General features: G+C 34.7%; 2 protein-coding genes across 3 annotated transcripts; both read left to right on the top strand.

Annotated features, from left to right (window-relative positions):
* Window positions 1-40: 40 nt before the first annotated feature.
* LOC124381421 (uncharacterized threonine-rich GPI-anchored glycoprotein PJ4664.02-like) lies at window positions 41-7,929 on the top strand. 2 transcript variants are annotated; one of them, XM_046843033.1, is made up of 6 exons: window positions 41-5,816; window positions 5,898-6,104; window positions 6,227-6,357; window positions 6,610-6,671; window positions 6,772-6,896; window positions 7,332-7,929. In XM_046843033.1, exons 1-6 carry the CDS (start codon window positions 410-412, stop codon window positions 7,898-7,900), a joined length of 6,501 nt encoding a protein of 2,166 aa, XP_046698989.1. In that variant the 5' UTR covers window positions 41-409; the 3' UTR covers window positions 7,901-7,929. The 2 variants fall into 2 exon arrangements, with proteins under 2 accessions (XP_046698989.1, XP_046698988.1); XM_046843032.1 differs by having other exon boundaries at window positions 41-6,104.
* Window positions 7,930-8,017: 88 nt separating this feature from the next.
* On the top strand, window positions 8,018-11,976 carry LOC124381422. The gene is made up of 7 exons (XM_046843034.1): window positions 8,018-8,254; window positions 8,395-8,459; window positions 8,742-8,917; window positions 9,060-9,172; window positions 9,827-9,891; window positions 9,983-10,158; window positions 10,979-11,976. The coding sequence occupies exons 1-7, from the start codon at window positions 8,162-8,164 to the stop codon at window positions 11,068-11,070; spliced, it is 780 nt and encodes a 259-aa protein (XP_046698990.1). The 5' UTR covers window positions 8,018-8,161; the 3' UTR covers window positions 11,071-11,976.
* The last annotated feature ends 7,598 nt before the right edge of the window (window positions 11,977-19,574 follow it).

Below are 19,574 nucleotides of genomic sequence, written 5' to 3'. Positions count from 1 at the left end.
AGCTACAGTTGTCGTACTGGAAACATCAGCTAGTCTTACATCAGAACTACCAGTGGCTTCTCCTTCAGAATCAACTACAGCTGTCACACTCCAAACATCAACAGGTGTTACATCAGAACCACTGTCAACTTCTTATCTAGAAACAGCTTCAGTTGTCACACTGGAAACATCAGCTAGTGTTACATCAGAAATATCAGTGGCTTCTTCTTCAGAATCAACTACAGCTGTCACACTCCAAACATCAACAGATGTTACATCAGAACCACCATCAACCTCTTCTTCAGAAACAGCTACAGTTGCCACACTGGAAACATCAGCTAGTGTTACATCAGAGCCACTATCAAGTTATCCTTCAGGGTCAACAGTTATTACACTAGAAACATCACCCAGTGTCACATCAGAACTGACAATGTCTTCATCTTCAGAATCAACTACAGCTGTCTTACTCGAAACATCCACTGGTGTTACATCAGAACCAATATCAACTTCTTCTTTAGAAACAGCTACAGTTGTCGTACTGGAAACATCGGCTAGTCTTACATCAGAACTACCAGTGGCTTCTCCTTCAGAATCAACTACAGCTGTCACACTCCAAACATCAACAGATGTTACATCAGAACCACCATCAACCTCTTCTTCAGAAACAGCTACAGTTGCCACACTGGAAACATCAGCTAGTGTTACATCAGAGCCACTATCAAGTTATCCTTCAGGGTCAACAGTTATTACACTAGAAACATCACCCAGTGTCACATCAGAACTGACAATGTCTTCATCTTCAGAATCAACTACAGCTGTCAGGCTCCAAACATCAACAGGTTCCACATCAGAACCACCATCAACCTCTTCTTTAGAAACAGCTACAGTTGTCACACAGGAAACATCAGCTACTGTAACATCAGAGCCACTGTCTAGTTTTTCGTCAGGCTCAACAGTTATTACACTAGAAACCTCACCCAGTGTCACATCAGAACTACCAGTGACTTCTCCTTCAGAATTAACTACAGCTGTCTTACTCGAAACATCAACAGGTGTTACATTAGAACCAATATCAACTTCTTCTTTAGAAACAGCTACAGTTGTCGTACTGGAAACATCAGCTAGTCTTACATCAGAACTACCGGTGGCTTCTCCTTCAGAATCAACTACAGATGTCACACTCCAAACATCAACAGGTGTTACATCAGAACCACCATCAACCTCTTCTTTAGAAACAGCTACAGTTGCCACACTGGAAACTTCAGCTAGTGTTACCTCAGAGCCACTATCAAGTTATCCTTCAGGGTCAACAGTTATTACACTAGAAACATCACCCAGTGTCATGTCAGAACTACCAGTGATTTCTCCTTCAGAATCAACTACAGCTGTCACACTCCAAACATCAACAGGTGTTACATCAGAACCACTATCAACTTCTTCATTAAAAACATCTACAATTGTCACACTGGAAACATCAGCTAGTGTTATATCAGAACTACCAGTGGCTTCTCCTTCAGAATCAACTACAGCTGTCACACTCCAAACATCAACAGGTTTCACATCAGAACTACCATCAACCTCTTCTTTAGAAACAGCTACAGTTGTCACACAGGAAACATCAGCTACTGTAACATCAGAGCCACTATCTAGTTTTTCGTCAGGCTTAACAGTTATTACACTAGAAACATCACCCAGTGTCACATCAGAACTACCAGTGACTTCTTCAGAAGCAACAGTGACTTCTCATTCAGAATCAACTACAGCTGTTACACTCCAAACATCAACAGGTGTTACATCAGAACCACCATCAACCTTTTCGTTAGAAACAGCTACAGTTGCCTCACTGAAAACGTCAGCTAGTGTTACATCAGAGCCACTATTAAGTTATTCTTCTGGGTCAACAGTAATTACACTAGAAACCTCACCCAGTGTCACATCAGACCTACCAGTCTCTTCTCCTTCAGAATCAACTACAGCTGTCACGCTCCAAACATCAACAGGTTCCACATCAGAACCACCATCAACCTCTTCTTTAGAAACAGCTACAGTTGTCACACAGGAAACATCAGCTACTGTAACATCAGAGCCACTGTCTAGTTTTTCGTCAGGCTCAACAGTTCTTACACTAGAAACCTCACCCAGTGTCACATCAGAACTACCAGTGGCTTCTCCTTCAGAATCAACTACAGCTGTCACACTCCAAACATCAACAGGTGTTACATCAGAACCACTATCAACTTCTTATCTAGAAACAGCTTCAGTTGTCACACTGGAAACATCAGCTAGTCTTACATCAGAACTACCAGTGGCTTCTCCTTCAGAATCAACTACAGCTTTCACACTCCAAACATCAACAGGTGTTACATCAGAACCACCATCAACCTCTTCTTCAGAAACAGCTACAGTTGCCACACTGGAAACTTCAGCTAGTGTTACCTCAGAGCCACTATCAAGTTATCCTTCAGGGTCAACAGTTATTACACTAGAAACATCACCCAGTGTCACGTCAGAACTACCAATGATTTCTCCTTCAAAATCAACTACAGCTGTCACACTCCAAACATCAACAGGTGTTACATCAGAACCACTATCAACTTCTTCATTAGAAACATCTACAATTGTCACACTGGAAACATCCCCCAGTGTCATATCAGAACTAGCAGTGACTTCTTCAGAAGCAACAGTGACTTCTCCTTCAGAATCAACTACAGCTGTCACACTTCAAACATCAACAGGTGTTACATCAGAACCAGCATCAACTTCTTTATTAGAAACAGCTACAGTTGCCACACTGGAAACGTCAGCTAGTGTTACATCAGAGCCACTATCAAGTTATCCTTCAGGGTCAACAGTTATTACACTAGAAACATCACCCAGTGTCACATCAGAACTACCAGTGACTTCTCCTTCAGAATCAACTACAGCTGTCACGCTCCAAACATCAACAGGTTCCACATCAGAACCACCATCAACCTCTTCTTTAGGAACAGCTACAGTTGTCACACAGGAAACATCTGCTGAAGTTACATCAGAGCCACTATCTAGATTTTCATCAGGCTCGACAGTTATTACACTAGTAACATCACCCAGTGCCACATCAGAACTACCAGTGACTTCTCCTTCAGAAGCAACAGTGACTTCTCCTTTAGAATCAACTACAGCTGTCACCCTCCAAACATCAACAGGTGTTACACTAGAACCATTATCAGCTTCTTCTTCAGAAACAGCTACAATTGTCACACAGAAAACATCAGCTAGTGTTACATCAGAGCCACTGTCTACTTATGCTTTAGGATCAACAGTTATTCCACTACAAACATCACCCAGTGTCACATCAGAACTACCAGTGACTTCTCCTTCAGAATCAACTACACCTGTTACATATCAAACATCGCCCAGTGTCACATCAGAACAACTATCACCATCTTCTTTAAAAACAGCTACTGTTCTCACACTGGAAACATCAGTTGGTGTTACATCAGAGCCACGATCTAGTTCTCCTTCAGGTTCAACAGTTTCTACACTAGAAACATCACCCAGTCTTACATCAGAACTACCAGTGACTTCTTCAGAATCAACTACAGCTGTTACACTCCAAACATCAACAGGTGTTACATCTGAACCACTATCACCCTCTTCTTTAGAAACAGCTACAGTTCTCACACTGGAAACATCAACAGGTGTTACATCAGAACTACCACCGACTTCTCGTTCAGAATCAACAACAGCTGTCACACTCCAAACATCAGCAGGTATTACATCAGAATCACTGTCAAAATCTTCTTTAGAAACAACTACAGCTGTCACACTAAAAACAAATACTACTATTACATCAGAACTACCACTGATTTCTCCTACAGAATCAACTACAGCTATTACACTAGAAACATCACCTGGTGTTACATCAGAACGACTGTCAACCTCTTATTTAGAAACAACTACAGCTGTCATATTGAAAACAAGTACCATTGTTTCATCAGAACTACCTCTGACTTCTCCATCCTTGTTAACTACAGCTATTATACAGGAAACAGGAGTTACATCAGAGCCACTATCTCATTCTCTTTCAGGATCAACAGCACAAATTACACTAGAAACCTCACCCAGTGTTTTATCAGTGCCAACATCTAGTTATCCTCTAGGTTTGACTACAGCTATTACACAGGAAACATCAACAGATATTACATCAGAGCCAGCATTAACATCTCCTTTAGGAGCAGCTACATCTAGATCACTAGAAGCATCAACAGAAATTAAATCAGAACCATCATCAACTTCTTCCGGATCAGCTACTGCTATCACAGAACAAACTTTAACAAATGCTACATCAGAGCCACCATCAACTTTTTTGTCAGGATCAACTACAACATTCACACTGCAAACATCATCAGGCTCCACACACTCCAAACCACCATCATCCTCAACTTTTGAATCTTCTACAACTCTTACACTCCAAACATCAACAAATGGTACATCAGAGCCATCAGCAACTTCTCCTTCAGGATCGACTGCAACTATCATTTCACAAACATCAACAAATGTTACATCTGAGCTGCAATCAACTTCTCCTTCTGGATCAACTACTGCTGTCACCCCAGAAACATCAACAGGCATTATGTCAGAACCACTATCAACTTCTCCTTTTGTATTAACTACAAATATCACTCCACAAACTTCAGCCAATACTACATTAGAGCCACCATCAACTTCTTCTTCAGGATCAACTACCGCTAGTACACCACGAACATCAACAGGTGATACTTCAGAGCCTCCATCAACTTTTCTTTCAGGATCAGCTACAACTATTACACTACAAACATCAACAAATGGTACATCAGTGCCACCATCAACTTCTCCTTCGGAATTAACAACAATTATCACACCACAAACATCGACAAATGGTACATCAGAGACACCATCAACTTCCGCTTCAGGATCAACTACAACTATCACACCACAAACATCAACAAATGTCACATCTGAGCTGCAATCAACTTCTCCTGCTGTATCAACTACCGCTATCACCCCACAAACATCAACAGGCATTACGTCAGAACCATCACCAAATTCTCCTTCAGTATTAACTACAAATATCACTCCAAAAACTTCAGCCAATACTACATTAGAGCCACTATCAACTTCTCCTTCAGAATCAACTACCGCTAGTACACCACGAACATCAACAGGTGTTACTTCAGAGCCACCATCAACTTCTCCTTCAGGATCGACTTCAACTATCACAATACAAGCAGTAACAAATGGTACATCAGAGCCACCATCAACTTCTCTTTCACGATCAACTACAAATATCACACCCCAAACATCAACAAATGGTACATCGGCGCCACCCTCAACTTCCGCTTCAGGATCATCTACAACTATCACACCACAAACATTAACAAATGGTACATCAGAGCCACAATCAACCTCTGTTTTAAGATCAACTGCAACTATCATTCCACAAACATCAACAAATGTTACATCCGAGCTGCAATCTTCTTCTTCTGGATCAACTACCGCTATCACACCACAAACACCAACAGGGATTATGTCAGAACCACCATCAACTTCTCCTTTACCATTAACTACAAATATCACAAGTACACCACAAGCATCAACAAATGGTACAACAGAGCCACCGTCAACTTCTCTTTCAGAATTGACCACAACTATCACAATACAAGCAGCAACAAATGGTACATCAGAGCCACGAACTTCTCTTTCACGATCAACTACAAATATCGTAATCCAAACATCAACAAATGGTACAACGGAGCCACCATCAACTTCTGCTTCAGGATCAACTACTTCTATCACACCACAAACATCAACAAATGGTACAACAGAACCACAATCAACAACTTCTTCAGGATCAAATGCAACTATTGCAGTACTAACATCAACAGGTGTTACTTTAGGATCTACTGCAGACATCACACAGAAAACCTCAACAAATGTGACAACAGAGTCAATATCTAGTATTCCTTCAAATTCAACCACGGCCATGACACCAAGCACATCAACAGGAACACCTTTTAGCTTTTCTTCATCATCATCTACAAGCACAACACAGAACACTACAGTAGCTACATCGCAACCAATGTCAAGTTCCAAAATAACTACAGGTATTACACTGGAATCATTAAAGTTAGCATTCAATTATTATGTTTTACAAATGATACATTTTAAAACATCGAATCTGACATTTACATTTAATTTTATACTTTTACCACTTTTGTTTTCACAGGTGTATCTATGACAGTAGGTGGAACTGACATAAGGAATATTAGCTTTACCACTAATGAAACATTTAATACTGCCCTATTAGACACATCTTCATCTGCCTCTACTGCTCGAGAGAATCTTGTCAAAACAAAGGTTTGCTTCATTTTTTAAAATGTAAATGTACAGTAGTTTGCACACATTTTATTGAAATATTATTATACTGAAAACTGAATATTATGCAATTATCCCCCTTTTTTGCAGTAATATAAAAGAATAATGGGTTATTTTTTAATCTAAGTGTTTAAAATGCTAACATGTCAAGGATACTTTTAATTATGGAAGGATTGCAAAATGTCTACAAAATAATAATATTTACAATAATTTCTTTGCCACTTATTTTTACAGCTAGAACCAATCTTAAAGAAAGAATATGACAACTTTAATTATCTAACAGTGATTCGCTGCAGGTATCAGTCTTGCTTCCTCTTTGTTTTTTAATCCAATACCATCGTCCTATTTTCTATATTTTGCTGATAAATTTTATCCTATATTTTTTTGTCTGCATAGGCCTGGATCAACCATCACAGATATGAATTTTTACTTCACATACAGAGCAGATTTTCCCAGTAATGAACAAATCATTCAAACAATAAATATGGCAGATACAGGTTTTGTCATGACAGATGTTTTTGGTAAGTGTGAATCACACATTTGTTTTCTAAAAGTTTAAATGAAAAGGTAATATTTGTAAAGTACATATTCAGTGTTAACTGCTGATTACTCGAGGTCAGCAATGTAATCTTATCTGAAAAGGGACTATGTCAGTGTAGGTTTTTACTAGGCATAAGCTAAAACTAAGCATATTAAAAGTCAAGATCAACAGATTGGAAAGTTGGAACCAGGCATTGCTCCTGCTTGAAATAATAATTAATAACTGTACTGACACTGTTTTTTTTTTTCTTCTTTCCGATAAGCTTTGGCATTGATGACATAAATGATAGCCTTGTGTTTGTGTTTTATTTTTATTTAATTTTTTATTTAATTCTATTTTTTTTTTTTTTTTTCAAAATGCTAACCACATACGTACTTTAGAAGAATGCTAATCCCACCTTTTATTTTTATTACAGTAACTGTTTTTAATACTACACTGACTACTACTACATCCACACCCATGACAACAGCAACAGTAACTAGTACAATTAGTACTACAACCATTACTACCACTAGCACAATAACACCAACAATGAACACTACGACATTGTACCCAACAACTAGCTCAACCACCACCACCATAATACCACAATCTATAACCACCACAAACTCTCCATCAGCACAACCAACAACCACATCACCAACAACCAACATCACAACCACAATGTTGCAGCTAACAAATAGTACCACCACAAGAATAACACCACTGACTACTACAACACAGCAACTAACAACCACCACTACTACAACCACGGTACCACAACCAACAATATCCACAACAAAACACCAACAACCACCACCACCACAACAGTACCGGGACAAACAACCACTACTACCACCACCACAATTCGACAGCCAACAGCCACCTCAACCACCACAACATCACATCTACCAATCACTATCCCTCTACTATAACACCACAACCAACAACCACCACAACAATATCAACACCAACCACCACCACAACACAACAACAACCAACTAAAATACCAACAACCACCACCATAACACCAAAATTAACAACTAGTACAACCCCACAACAACTACAACAAACCCAACAACTACAACAATCTTAACAACCCCAACAACAACTAAAACAACAACTACAACAACTACAACAACAACCCCAACAACAACTCTAACAACTACTACTACAACAACAACCCCAACAACAACAACAACAACCACGACTACAACAACAGCAGCAACAACAGTTGCACAAGGTCGTCCCCTGCCAACGTTTGAGATGAGTGTTGGTCTCAAGTATGCTTATGTTCAAGAGCTTAGTGATCCTAACAGTAAGGAATTCCACATATTGGCGGTTATGGTGATTGAAGTGGTAAGTGTTAGACTGTTGACTGAAATATTAAGTATTCAATACAGCATACTTTATGTATGACTCACTACATTGTGGTCCTAAATCTGAAACTTACAAAAAGCTTTGACTGAAACAGTAATAAAAATCCTTTTTTTTCACAGTTAGATGTAATCTATAGAACAAAATATGGCTATTTGTTCATCCGGACCATTGTCATATCCTTCAAGTAAGACTCGTTGCTTATAAATCTTATAAACTCTTATAAACGCATAAGTCGAATAACTGTTAAAAATACATATTTCTTACTTTATTTATTGTAGGTGGTCAAAACAGTATATGATTGTTTGTACTGTAATATTCATGCTATTCTAAACCTAACTGTAATATCCACCTTATTAAAGAGTTAAATTAGAGTTTCTTTAGAAAGCTCAGCATAATGTCATAGCAACAAAAACAACTGCTAAAATAATGAGAATTTGACATTAACAAAGAACCCCCCAATCCCCAGAGGTCAGACCAAACGTGCAGGTGAAAATACCACCGCAGAGGTCCAGCTGGTTTTTAACGAAAACTCCACAACACCTATTCCACCTGGTGAAGAAATCGTGAATGTACTGAGAAATGTTGCAGAAAATAATAATACTTTCGTTGTGCAATTTGATACCAACACAATCACTCTCATCAGTGAGTACATACACACACATATATATATATATATATATATATATATATATATATAATTAAATCTGTATTTAACTTTGTATACATTTTAACACTGTAGTATCTTTAGAGATATTTGCATTAATGTCATTTTTTCTCTTTTCAGATGAGCCATACATTGTCCCAGTTCTATTCAGAACAAATGGCACTTATGTAAAAGCTTTCTCAAATTCCGGTTCAGACTTATTCACAAACAGAACAATTATGATTAAAACAGGAGTAAGTATGAAATCAGCACACAATGATTTATAGGATTACGTTCAATACAAACATAAACCAGATTCACTCCTTTTCACAAATACAAGCATACATTACGTAAATATGCATTAAAATGTCACAGTATGCTCCACAAATATAAATTACATATTTGTAGCCTACAGTCACATGTTTGTGTGACAGTATGTCATATTTATTTGAGACTAGTGTTAACTATATATGTTGATGATGACTTGGTCGAAGCTGCATTATTTACCATGTCTAATTAAGGCAGGAAGACCAAAAAGATGCAGGACGCGTTCTGATCATGTGAATAATTTCAGTTACCTGCAAAAAATTTTAATAAAAAAAACAAACAAAGAAGTTTATTCACAAATAAATATTCTGCTCCACAATATTTGTTTTCCAAAAAAACCTACGAAAGCTTGATTTGGGTCTGCACTTACTTCTGCAATGTATTTTAATAATTTAAATAACAATTATTTGTGCACTATGTGCATATGCTTGTGTTTGTGAAAGGTACTGATGCTGTTCTTTGTAATTTGTATTTTAAAATTATGACTTTTCTGCATATAGTGTATTCCAATTATCAGTAGAAAAAAAAAAGTATTGCAAAAGTACTGCACCTTAAACAAGATATTTCTGACCTGTTTGCAGCTAAACCCTTATTTTGTTGCTGACTTCACTTATTCATTTACCCTCTTAACCATGTCAAACTTCAGGTATTTATATTAAGTGCATTTTGCAACACAACCAGCAATGTTTATATTTTAAAAATGGCATTTTACACAGTTTTTATATTTACTTATTTAGCAATGGAGGTCCTAGAGAAAATGTTGACACAATTCTGAACTACATGGAGTTGAATTTTGCCAGATCAGGTGGAATTCCCAACAACACCCACATTTGGCAAACTATGCTTAGAGCAGCCCAAAATGTCAGCCTTCCCTTCAAGATCTACACCAATGACATCATAGTGAATGGCACATGTAAGTTTATACATATATAATACATGACAGTTACGTTTTCATGTTTAAAGTGATGCTGAAATCAGAAAAAAAAGAAGTAATGCTTTACCTTTACAAACTCCTTTCAAAACGTCTAGTTTTACTGAGTATCTAAGAAATAAAAAACTTTTACTCTACTACTTAACTTAATCACACATTGATGATTCAATATTTGTACTTTTTTACTCCACTATTGAATTGAATAAATAATAAGATAAATTTGCCTTGGCTTATTTTTTTTATTCTGCAGAAGAGGCATTGTTGTTGATCTTGGTTAATGCAGTGTTGAGGTGTACAATTTGATTTAAAACCTTACAAATCAACTGTTTCTTGCTTTTCACTAACGTGTGTCTTGGTGTTGACTAGTGCATCTTTAAATGTACGTTCAACACGAATAAAATACTTAAGTACTGTTAAAATCAGATACTTTTAGAATTTTACTAATTGTAATTGGTGCCTTTTAAATTGTAATGTAAGTTTTGCAGTAAGGTATCTTTACTTTTGATCAAGTATAATTTCCAGGTACTCTTTACACCTCTGTTATTAAAACAAGCACATTGATATAAAGCTATAACTTGAACTTGACATTATTGTCTGAACTTCTGACCAACTAAAAACTGTGATACAATTAATCTATACTATGTTTTTAGGCATGTTATTCCAATCATTTTATACTGTTTAAATACTATATCATCATGTAAGCTTTACAGAATACACTTTTAATTTCTAAGTAAAGACATTATAAGTTAACATTGACATACACTGTCTGTTTATTTTAATAATTTATCTTTTGTTCCAACAGTAATGTCATCGAGCGGTGTCAGCAGTAAGATCAGTGTGTTCATGGCGTGCTTCATGGTGGCTGTGTCACTTTCGTTCACATGGACCAGCTGAAGCTAAACCACTCCTCCACTTAGAAAGAGAACCTTTGACAGGTTTGGACTCCAGTTTCTTAGACGTACCATGCAATCTCCTTAGCGTTATTTTTATTTACATTGTAATCCACAATAATTATTGGACTAACCATGTGAGCATGATAAAGTATGACTAGTAGCTTCATAGCTTTATATTATGAAATTCTGATATAAGGGGTGATGGGCATTGAATAAATTATTCTTTGTATATGAATAAATCCTTAAGGTGAACAAGAAGGAATGTCTTTGTCACATAAAAACACACAAAGCTAAAGTGGCAGCAGCACTGTGGTGTGCATTATCTGTATTATTTTCTTTATTATTTTAGATCTAGGTTAGCAAGTATTTTGCCTTATGTCACTGTCTGAAATATAAGTGTTATGGGTTTTGTGCACATTTTTTTTTGGATTTGAGTCTGTTTTAAACCCAAATAATGATTACATTATGTTTTAGTCTAAAATATGCTGAGGTTTAAAAGAAAACACAAATGAAACTACTGCATGTAAACAATATGCCTACAAAGTGGTTTGACTGGAATAAATACCTGTCTTTCATTGTTTACTTTGGCATGATTTAACTTTTTGTGACAAAGACAACAGTGTTTTCTCATGTTCTGTAATTTAACACACCAAGTAATGTACTAGAGGATTATCATTTATATTTGACTTATCAAAACTTGAGCACTTTACAAAAAAATATTTTTGTTTTCATTTAAATTTCTTTTATTTGAATTATTTTCATGTATTCAGCATAATGTATTTATTAACTGCAGTGGGTTTCCATGTGCTTGGTCTATGTATTTATTAAGATATTGTAATATTTTAAACTATGTATATGCTATAATGTAGCTGCATTGATTGTAGCACTTCGTATTTATTAATGCACAACAAAGATTCTAATAAACTCATTAGCTATACCATTAACTATTTTTTACTGTTTTATATATATAGGTTATGTAGGTTATTGTTTGATTTTGGGGGGAGACATTTATATCATTTTAACCACCCTAAGAAAATGAAGCAAAAATGTCACTGTTTACACATTGAATGAGTCTTCGGCAGTAAAGACAGACACAGCAGGCACAAAAATATTAACCTTTGAGAGCTGTTTAGTCAACTTTTATAAATTTGTTAATCTGACTGTCTGAAAAGAATCCACATGGGTCAAAATTTTTTTCAGAAAGATAGTTTTAATACTTGAGACATTATAGTGTCATAAAGACATTACTGTTCATAAGTTTAGTGTGAGCTGTATTTGTTTTATTATTTTATAGCTATGAACTGTAATATCTTTACAGCAACCAATAAGAAAACAAGCACAAGGTGGCAGAATTTAGCAGCAAAAAAGATTACTCTCTACTCTCACATGGGCATATAAAGCTTGTAAATACATATATGAAACTATATACAGGTGTACACAGCTTTATTAGGAAATTTAAGTATGAATATATCTGTGATAGTCACCAAAAAAAAACTTAATCAACTTAAAAAATGTTGGCATAAATATTACAAATTTTTTATGGCCATGTGCAGAGATGGCAAAATATACACACGTCCTTTACTAAAGTAGAAGTACAAATCCTTTTCTTTTTTTCAAAAAAAGGACTAATAAAAGTTGAAGTATTGACTACACATTTTCACTCATGTTAAGGTAAAGTATGGGCTCTGACATCTACTTAAGTAAAAAGTGCCCATTACAACTACCTGTTTTAGTCTCATGCTGGTAACTGGACCACACATTATATTAATATATTTATACAAAAGAAGATTTTGTTACCTAATAAATGTATTCAGGCTGAACAACCACCATATAGAACACAAGCAGAGAAAGATGGTAATCAGGTTATCAGGAATGTCTCTGTTCTCTGTCATGTTTACATCACTGACTCCCTCTGTCTCATCCACGTAACTCCATACTTCTTGTTGCCTTTTGCCGCACTCATTATCTACGTAAACTAGCCTACGTCTGTGGTGCTAGGAAATTATTCACCAGCGTAAGACTGAAAAATCCGTTCAATGACAAGAAATAGGTTGATGGGCTGAAAATGGTGAGCAATGAGAAGGACAAATATTGATCATGTCACCAAATAGATTAAAACTAAAGTAAAGGTTTAAAAATGTAAGAAGTAGAAAGTAAAAAGTTGTCCGAAAAATAAATAGTGAACTAAAGTAAAGATATCAGAAAAATCTATTTAAGTACAGTAACAAAATATTCTTTTGTTTTTAAGTAATTCTTATTACTTCCCATCTTTGGCGGTGTGTTTTTTTTTAAGCTTATCCAAGGTAATGTGATTTACTAGATGCATAAGATTAATGTAAAAATAGTAAATAATAGAAGTAAATACATTTCAGCTGTTGTTAGTGTTGCTATAATACGTTTCAAAGTCCACATTATTGTTTCTTAAATTCTTGAGTTCAAAAGTCGTCAAGAATACATGAGCTATGAATCACGATGTGCGTGAGACGCCTGTGTGGCAACATATTTTGATGTTACAAAAAAGCTGAAAACACACTGGTCCTAAGTCATATGACAAGTGATGTATTAAAATGAGACCTTTCACAAGTTCACGAAAACCGCCCTGCCCATTTGTGTTAAAACAAAGCATATCTGGAAAAGAAACACAGTCAATGTTTACCTGAAACCAGTTTCTAGGTAATTGTATAATGAACGCCTTTATGTGAACTGTTGTTTTATGTTCTGATTAATAATGAAATACAATTCTAAAAGGAACCAGGAAGAGCCATAGAGCTGAATAATTTGTTTAACAAAAGAAAAGAGCTGTAGTTTTTCAAATTACTTGCTTCTTTTGTGTCACATGGCTGCATTATAATATAATTATTGTTATAATATCAATGCAAAATATATATTTTTTCCCTTTAATTCTGGAACATGTTTGGACCCCTGATCTTCACTTGTTATTTATATATATATATATATATATATATATATATATATATATATATATATATATATATATATATTAGACTCTTGGGAAATGTTTTTCATTTGTGCTTGAGGTTAGTTAATTATCATCATCATTTAAAAACTAGTAGATACATACATATATTATACTGATAATTTTGTTTTTTATGTTTGTAATGTTTCTTAAAATAGTCTCTCCAACCCCCAGATGATAAACAACAGCACACATCTGTGTCATGCACATCTCATAAGACAATCAACCATGAAGATGTATGCATTAGATAAAGAGCCACCCTGAAAAGGAATGCAAGAAGGGAAAAATATGTCACTGGTTCTGGAGACACAGGTTTTCAGCAGAAACCTGTTTCTCCAGCAATTATTTAAATTTGAAGGATTTTACATGCACTGACTGACATGAAGCCTATATTTACCGCTTACTTACTTTTACTTAAAGATTCACTTAGAATGGATAGTTGAAAAATAATCTCACTGGTGAAGTTTAGTCTACACCTGTTTAGTGTATACTCAAATTTTATATTGGAGCCCAATGGGTCTTCTGCAGCTGTATTACTGGTTCAAGATTCTGTTCTGCATTATGAAATGGTTTTTATTTTACAGCTAAAAAATTGTTGCAGATTTTGAAGTTGCTTCGCTAAAAGTTCGAGCCAGTCTGCCATCTCTCATCAACAATGCATTTCCTCCCACACAACTCCCACACATTATAAAAAAATGTGTTTTTTTGTTTTACAACTCCTTTGTGTGGTGCTTGAAAATCTCAGATCAGTTTCTACTAAATGATCAGTTTCTACTAAAAACCATTCCACAGTCAAAGTCTCTGAGATTACATTAAATAAAGCCCTTGATCTGTAGCTGTATGAGTTGCTGTTTATTGAACTGTTACACTTTGTAACAAATATATATATATATATATATATATATATATATATATATATATATATATATATATATTTTTTAGAAATGTATATTATTTTTGCAATGCTATCGTTTGTCTTGAATACAAACAGAAGAAACTATGAGGTTATTTAACCAGTAAAACTGCATGCCATTTCTGTGTATCAACCGGATGACCATACCCTATCTGATTGCACTACACTGTCTGCTTTATGTCTTGTGAGAAATATTTATGTGTATATTTTATATGTAGCTTTTGTAATTGTTGTTTTTCATGGTCTCTTAATCATGTTTAAACTGTTCTATAAAACAAAATGGGAGTGAATCTTGAAGCTAAAGTGTACAGTTTCCTAATCTATTTTATCAAGAAATTCAAAACGAAACATAAATATAGTTAAGGAAAGACCTGGGTTTAGATAGAGAGAATGGATGTCATCAAGTAATTACAAGGTCACCTACCAAAATAGATAAACGTCTCTCAGTGCTGGATTATAGAAACTCTAAAATTATAGAAAATAAATAGAAACCAAATACAACTGTTAAAAAGAAGTGCATCCCTTGTGTACTGATGCTTCAATATGCTACAGAATTATGTGCAGTGGGGCAAAAAACTATTTAGTCAGCCACCAACTGTGCAAGTTCTCCAACTTAAAAATGATGAGAGAGGCCTGTAATTTTCATCATAGGTACACATCAACTATGAGAGACAAAATGAGAAAAAAAAAACAGAAAAATACATTGTCTGATTTTGAAAAAATTTATAATACACACTGTATGTGTGTACTTACTCAGAAGATGCTCTAAAATTATCTACTATTTACTTGGTAATAAGAGTAACTCAACAGTATTAGTTTGGAATGCTACATTACAGAGTTTATAATGGCAATAAAGCCACAACAGTATGAAACATATTCACACACACACACACACACACACACACACACACACACACACACACACACACACACACACACACACACACACACACACACAGCCCTGGTGCATTTTTACAAAAAACAATAAAAATAGTTAAATAGAGTAAAGACATTGAGGTGTTTTATACATCAGAATGTGTTTAGATTTACAAAATATTAAAGTAAATATGCAGGATTCATTGTGTCTATAAGCCTGATTTTGATAAAGAGAATGTATGCTAACGAACATATTTTATATTCATTTTGATTATAATTTATTTCGTATTATATATGACATAAAATAAAGTAAAACATTTCACTAAATTAGATTACATATATGTACTATATATGTGACAAAAAACATTGAATCTTGAAAAGATAAAAAAGGCCTCCTAGTCAAAGGCTAATGGTTAAAGTACCATATGTTTAGCGAAACCTAACACCTAGATAGGCCTGTATGACCTGCTCAAACTGCAGGTTAATCAGTCCACCAACTACATAGCCAGTCATTCATAAGAATGGATGGAACTCTAATTACCATGAACATATCAGTGATGCACCTTATGATGCAGTGATGTATCCTATGTCCCAAATGCAAATGAAGTTTTTTTCTGGTGGTGACGCATGTGAATTGTATGCATGGTGTAAATGGAAAAAGGGCAAAGAAAGCAGTGATTTTAACCACATTAATGACAGAAATGCCTGGCTTACAAAGAAGAATGTAAACCCGTCTGGAAGGCAGACAGTCAACGTGTGCATCAGAAAAATAGTAATGTTACGTTACTTGTTGTGCATGCATACTTGTTGTGTCTAAAACAGCTTAAACTTTTTACTGTAACATGCCTTGATTGTTTTAATTTGGAAAAAAACGTAAATCTACATTTGGTTTAGGTTTTTTAATAGCAAACTTACTTTCTTAACATTAAATTTGCTTAATACTTTGTCTCATTCTAAATGAGTAAAGTCATTTGAATATTTCTCTGATATACTCTATGGGAACCAGATAAACTTGGAAATATGAAACTACAGGAACATAGGAATATGCATATAACAACTAAAAAAAGGCATCTATTTTCCACAAAAAAAACTGGAATAACTAATGTACAAAGATCAATGTAAACAGGAAGCACAAATTCTGTGGACTATGACATTGGACTTTATTAGAAGCATCTTCAATGTGACGCACGTTCGTGACATTTAACTTTATGAGGTGTGATGCAATTTTGTAACAGCTAGACAACAGTGAGTGTTGAGTGAATGCTTATGTTTACATAAAGAAATAGACCATTAATGTGTACTTATAACCCTGATAACTTATAACCTTAACAAAATGTAATGCTATGAAAAAAAAATTTAAGATTCATTTAAATTAATGTAAAAGAGAAAAGAATGCTCTTTTGTTGAAAAGTTGGATGTTAGTGTTACGATTCCATTTTAAAAATGAGCCATGTGGTTTGTACAATTCATATGGCATAGCTGTAAATACTTTCAAGGAAATGTTTTGTTTAAAAGGAGATCTTTTACAATTACAAACAGAAATATAACTCGATTTGGTTTGGCGGTGGCCATTATTCTTTACGTATGGTATGGTACAGTATGGTATGGTATGGTATGGTATGGTATGGTATGGTAAATAAAGATTTTTACCCATAGATTTAATTCTACTGATGTTCACAATGTTTGAGAGATATTTACATAATGGAGCTGAAAATAATAACACAGTGAGCAAAACTCTCAAAACTATTTCAGTCTAACTCCAACACATGTCGCTTTGCCAAATTGAAAACAAATGCCCAAAAATGGCACTCCCACAAATAATTACTGTACATGTGAAAATTGATATGCATTCATAAGACTGAAAATGCATTAAAAGGAACACCTCGTTTTAAATCTACTTTAAAACCTGCTCTAGTAACATGTCTTGTGTGTTTTTGTGTAGGACATTTCTTGCATGTTTGTGCATGAACTTTTGACTTTTAAGTGGGTGGAAATCTCTTTTTTGTTTGCATTTTTGAGACACTTTGTACTATCAGTACATAGATAATTTTTGACTTTGTCGTTTTATACGTAGCTCACATGCTGAAAATGTGTGTGCACCCCTGCTTTACAGTGTGAATTGGTGTCTTTGTGATGACAGTCTATATTTACTGTGCTTAATCTCTTCTATTTATAGCTTTTGTTCTTTGTGTTATGTTCCTCAATGGGTTTGTAATGTCAAGGGTGTCATGTTGTGCTCTGTTTGTTTAGACACCTGCTACAGTTCAGTCGTATTTATATCTTTTTTAATCTGTCGGATTACTTCATGTAGAGCATTGTGACTCTGCGTTTTTCAGCTGGTAGGCAGGGGGATGAGAAATGGGATGGGAATGAACCCATTGCTGGGCAAACACTTCACACCTCTCCACAATAACACTGCTAGAGAGAGATTTAATGGACAGCACAACTAAAGCTTTTTTCATAATTAATCACTGAATATTACTGGTACAATAAAATATATAGAATAAATTAAAACTTAGTGCTAGAAAAAAAGAAATTCATATAAAAATCAGCAAATTCTTAAAATCCTGTGTGTCTATGTTCATATGAGCCATATGGGGTGTGATATCAGGAATAAATTCAATGCTGAACATAGGGAGAAATGAAATGAAATAAAAAACAAATTGTATTCCGCTGTAAAAAAAAAAAATTAAAATTGCAAAATAAAAAAGTCTAATGTCTTGTTTAATGCAAGTGTAATAGCTTGTGTAAAGGTCAGAAAATAATAATATGTTTACATGATACACTGTTTTACTTAGAGGCATTGTGTACATAATCCACTTCAGAATTATGTTTTAATTATTGATGATTACTGACAAGGAGAAAATGTGTAGGTAGGAGGTAGTAATTACAAGAACACTTTGCTTATATGAAATACAGGTGTGTATACCTCTTGGTATGACAGTACAGCAATGACTCAACCCATGTCATGTGTGAATATTATGTTCTCACAAATAATCAATGCATACTTGGATAAACGTTTACTTAAGTATCTAGTAAGTGATATTGTGAGATTAAGATGCTGTGTTTTCCATTGTCCCCAGTGTACAAACATAGTTTTTCATTTTATGTAAATGATAATGTAAACTTTTTACCAGTGCTTTATTTCTGTATTTTATATTGGTTTTAAAAAAACATATCTTTCTTTAATGTACAATGTACAGGTCTAGAGTACTGTTTGGATTATGAATACCAATGTGCACAACACCTTTTTTGAATCTTAAATCTTGCAGTTGATATTATTTATAGCCATTTTCTTTGTACACAGTTTTGTATTGGAATTCAGTATGTTCTTACGGTATTTTTGTTTGATAAGAGCACCTATAAAGCAAATTAGTTCCTGTTATCACTTTTTGATTTTAAATTTAAAGAAAATTAATCAATATTTCTTCACAAAAAAATTTAAAAATAAAAAATTTGGAATTGCATATTCCTTCATGACAGATAAATATGCGTTGGTTAAAAAAAAAAAATCTAACCATGTACTTGTACTTATTTATTTATTTTTGTTTGGGATATCTGTCACCAGTTATCACACTTATCTGTCAGTTTGGGACAAAGGTATTATAGTTGCAGTTTCTCTCAGTAATTTGAATCATTTATGGGTGTAATGACCTTTGACACAAATTAATTTTAGTTGCCTGAAGTGATTGCTGACAGTTCTGTAATATTTATAGCTTTGAGGAAAACACTACACGGA

This window comes from Silurus meridionalis, chromosome 28, assembly GCF_014805685.1.
Source record: "Silurus meridionalis isolate SWU-2019-XX chromosome 28, ASM1480568v1, whole genome shotgun sequence".
Lineage (NCBI taxonomy): Eukaryota > Metazoa > Chordata > Actinopteri > Siluriformes > Siluridae > Silurus > Silurus meridionalis.
The sequence above is the reverse complement of the archived record's forward strand: the minus strand, read 5'-3'. Positions and strand labels throughout refer to the sequence as shown.

Excerpts from the sequence above, each read along its gene's own strand:
- LOC124381421 (XM_046843032.1), top strand. The coding sequence starts at position 410 with ATGTCTTCATCTTCAGAATCAACTACAGCTGTCTTACTCGAAACATCC. Across the intron at positions 6,105-6,226 it reads AAGTTCCAAAATAACTACAG|GTGTATCTATGACAGTAGGT; the intron begins GTATTACACTGG and ends TTGTTTTCACAG. Across the intron at positions 6,358-6,609 it reads AGAATCTTGTCAAAACAAAG|CTAGAACCAATCTTAAAGAA; the intron begins GTTTGCTTCATT and ends TTATTTTTACAG.
- LOC124381422 (XM_046843034.1), top strand. The coding sequence starts at position 8,162 with ATGAGTGTTGGTCTCAAGTATGCTTATGTTCAAGAGCTTAGTGATCCT. Across the intron at positions 8,918-9,059 it reads CAACACAATCACTCTCATCA|ATGAGCCATACATTGTCCCA; the intron begins GTGAGTACATAC and ends TTCTCTTTTCAG. Across the intron at positions 9,173-9,826 it reads CAATTATGATTAAAACAGGA|CTAAACCCTTATTTTGTTGC; the intron begins GTAAGTATGAAA and ends ACCTGTTTGCAG.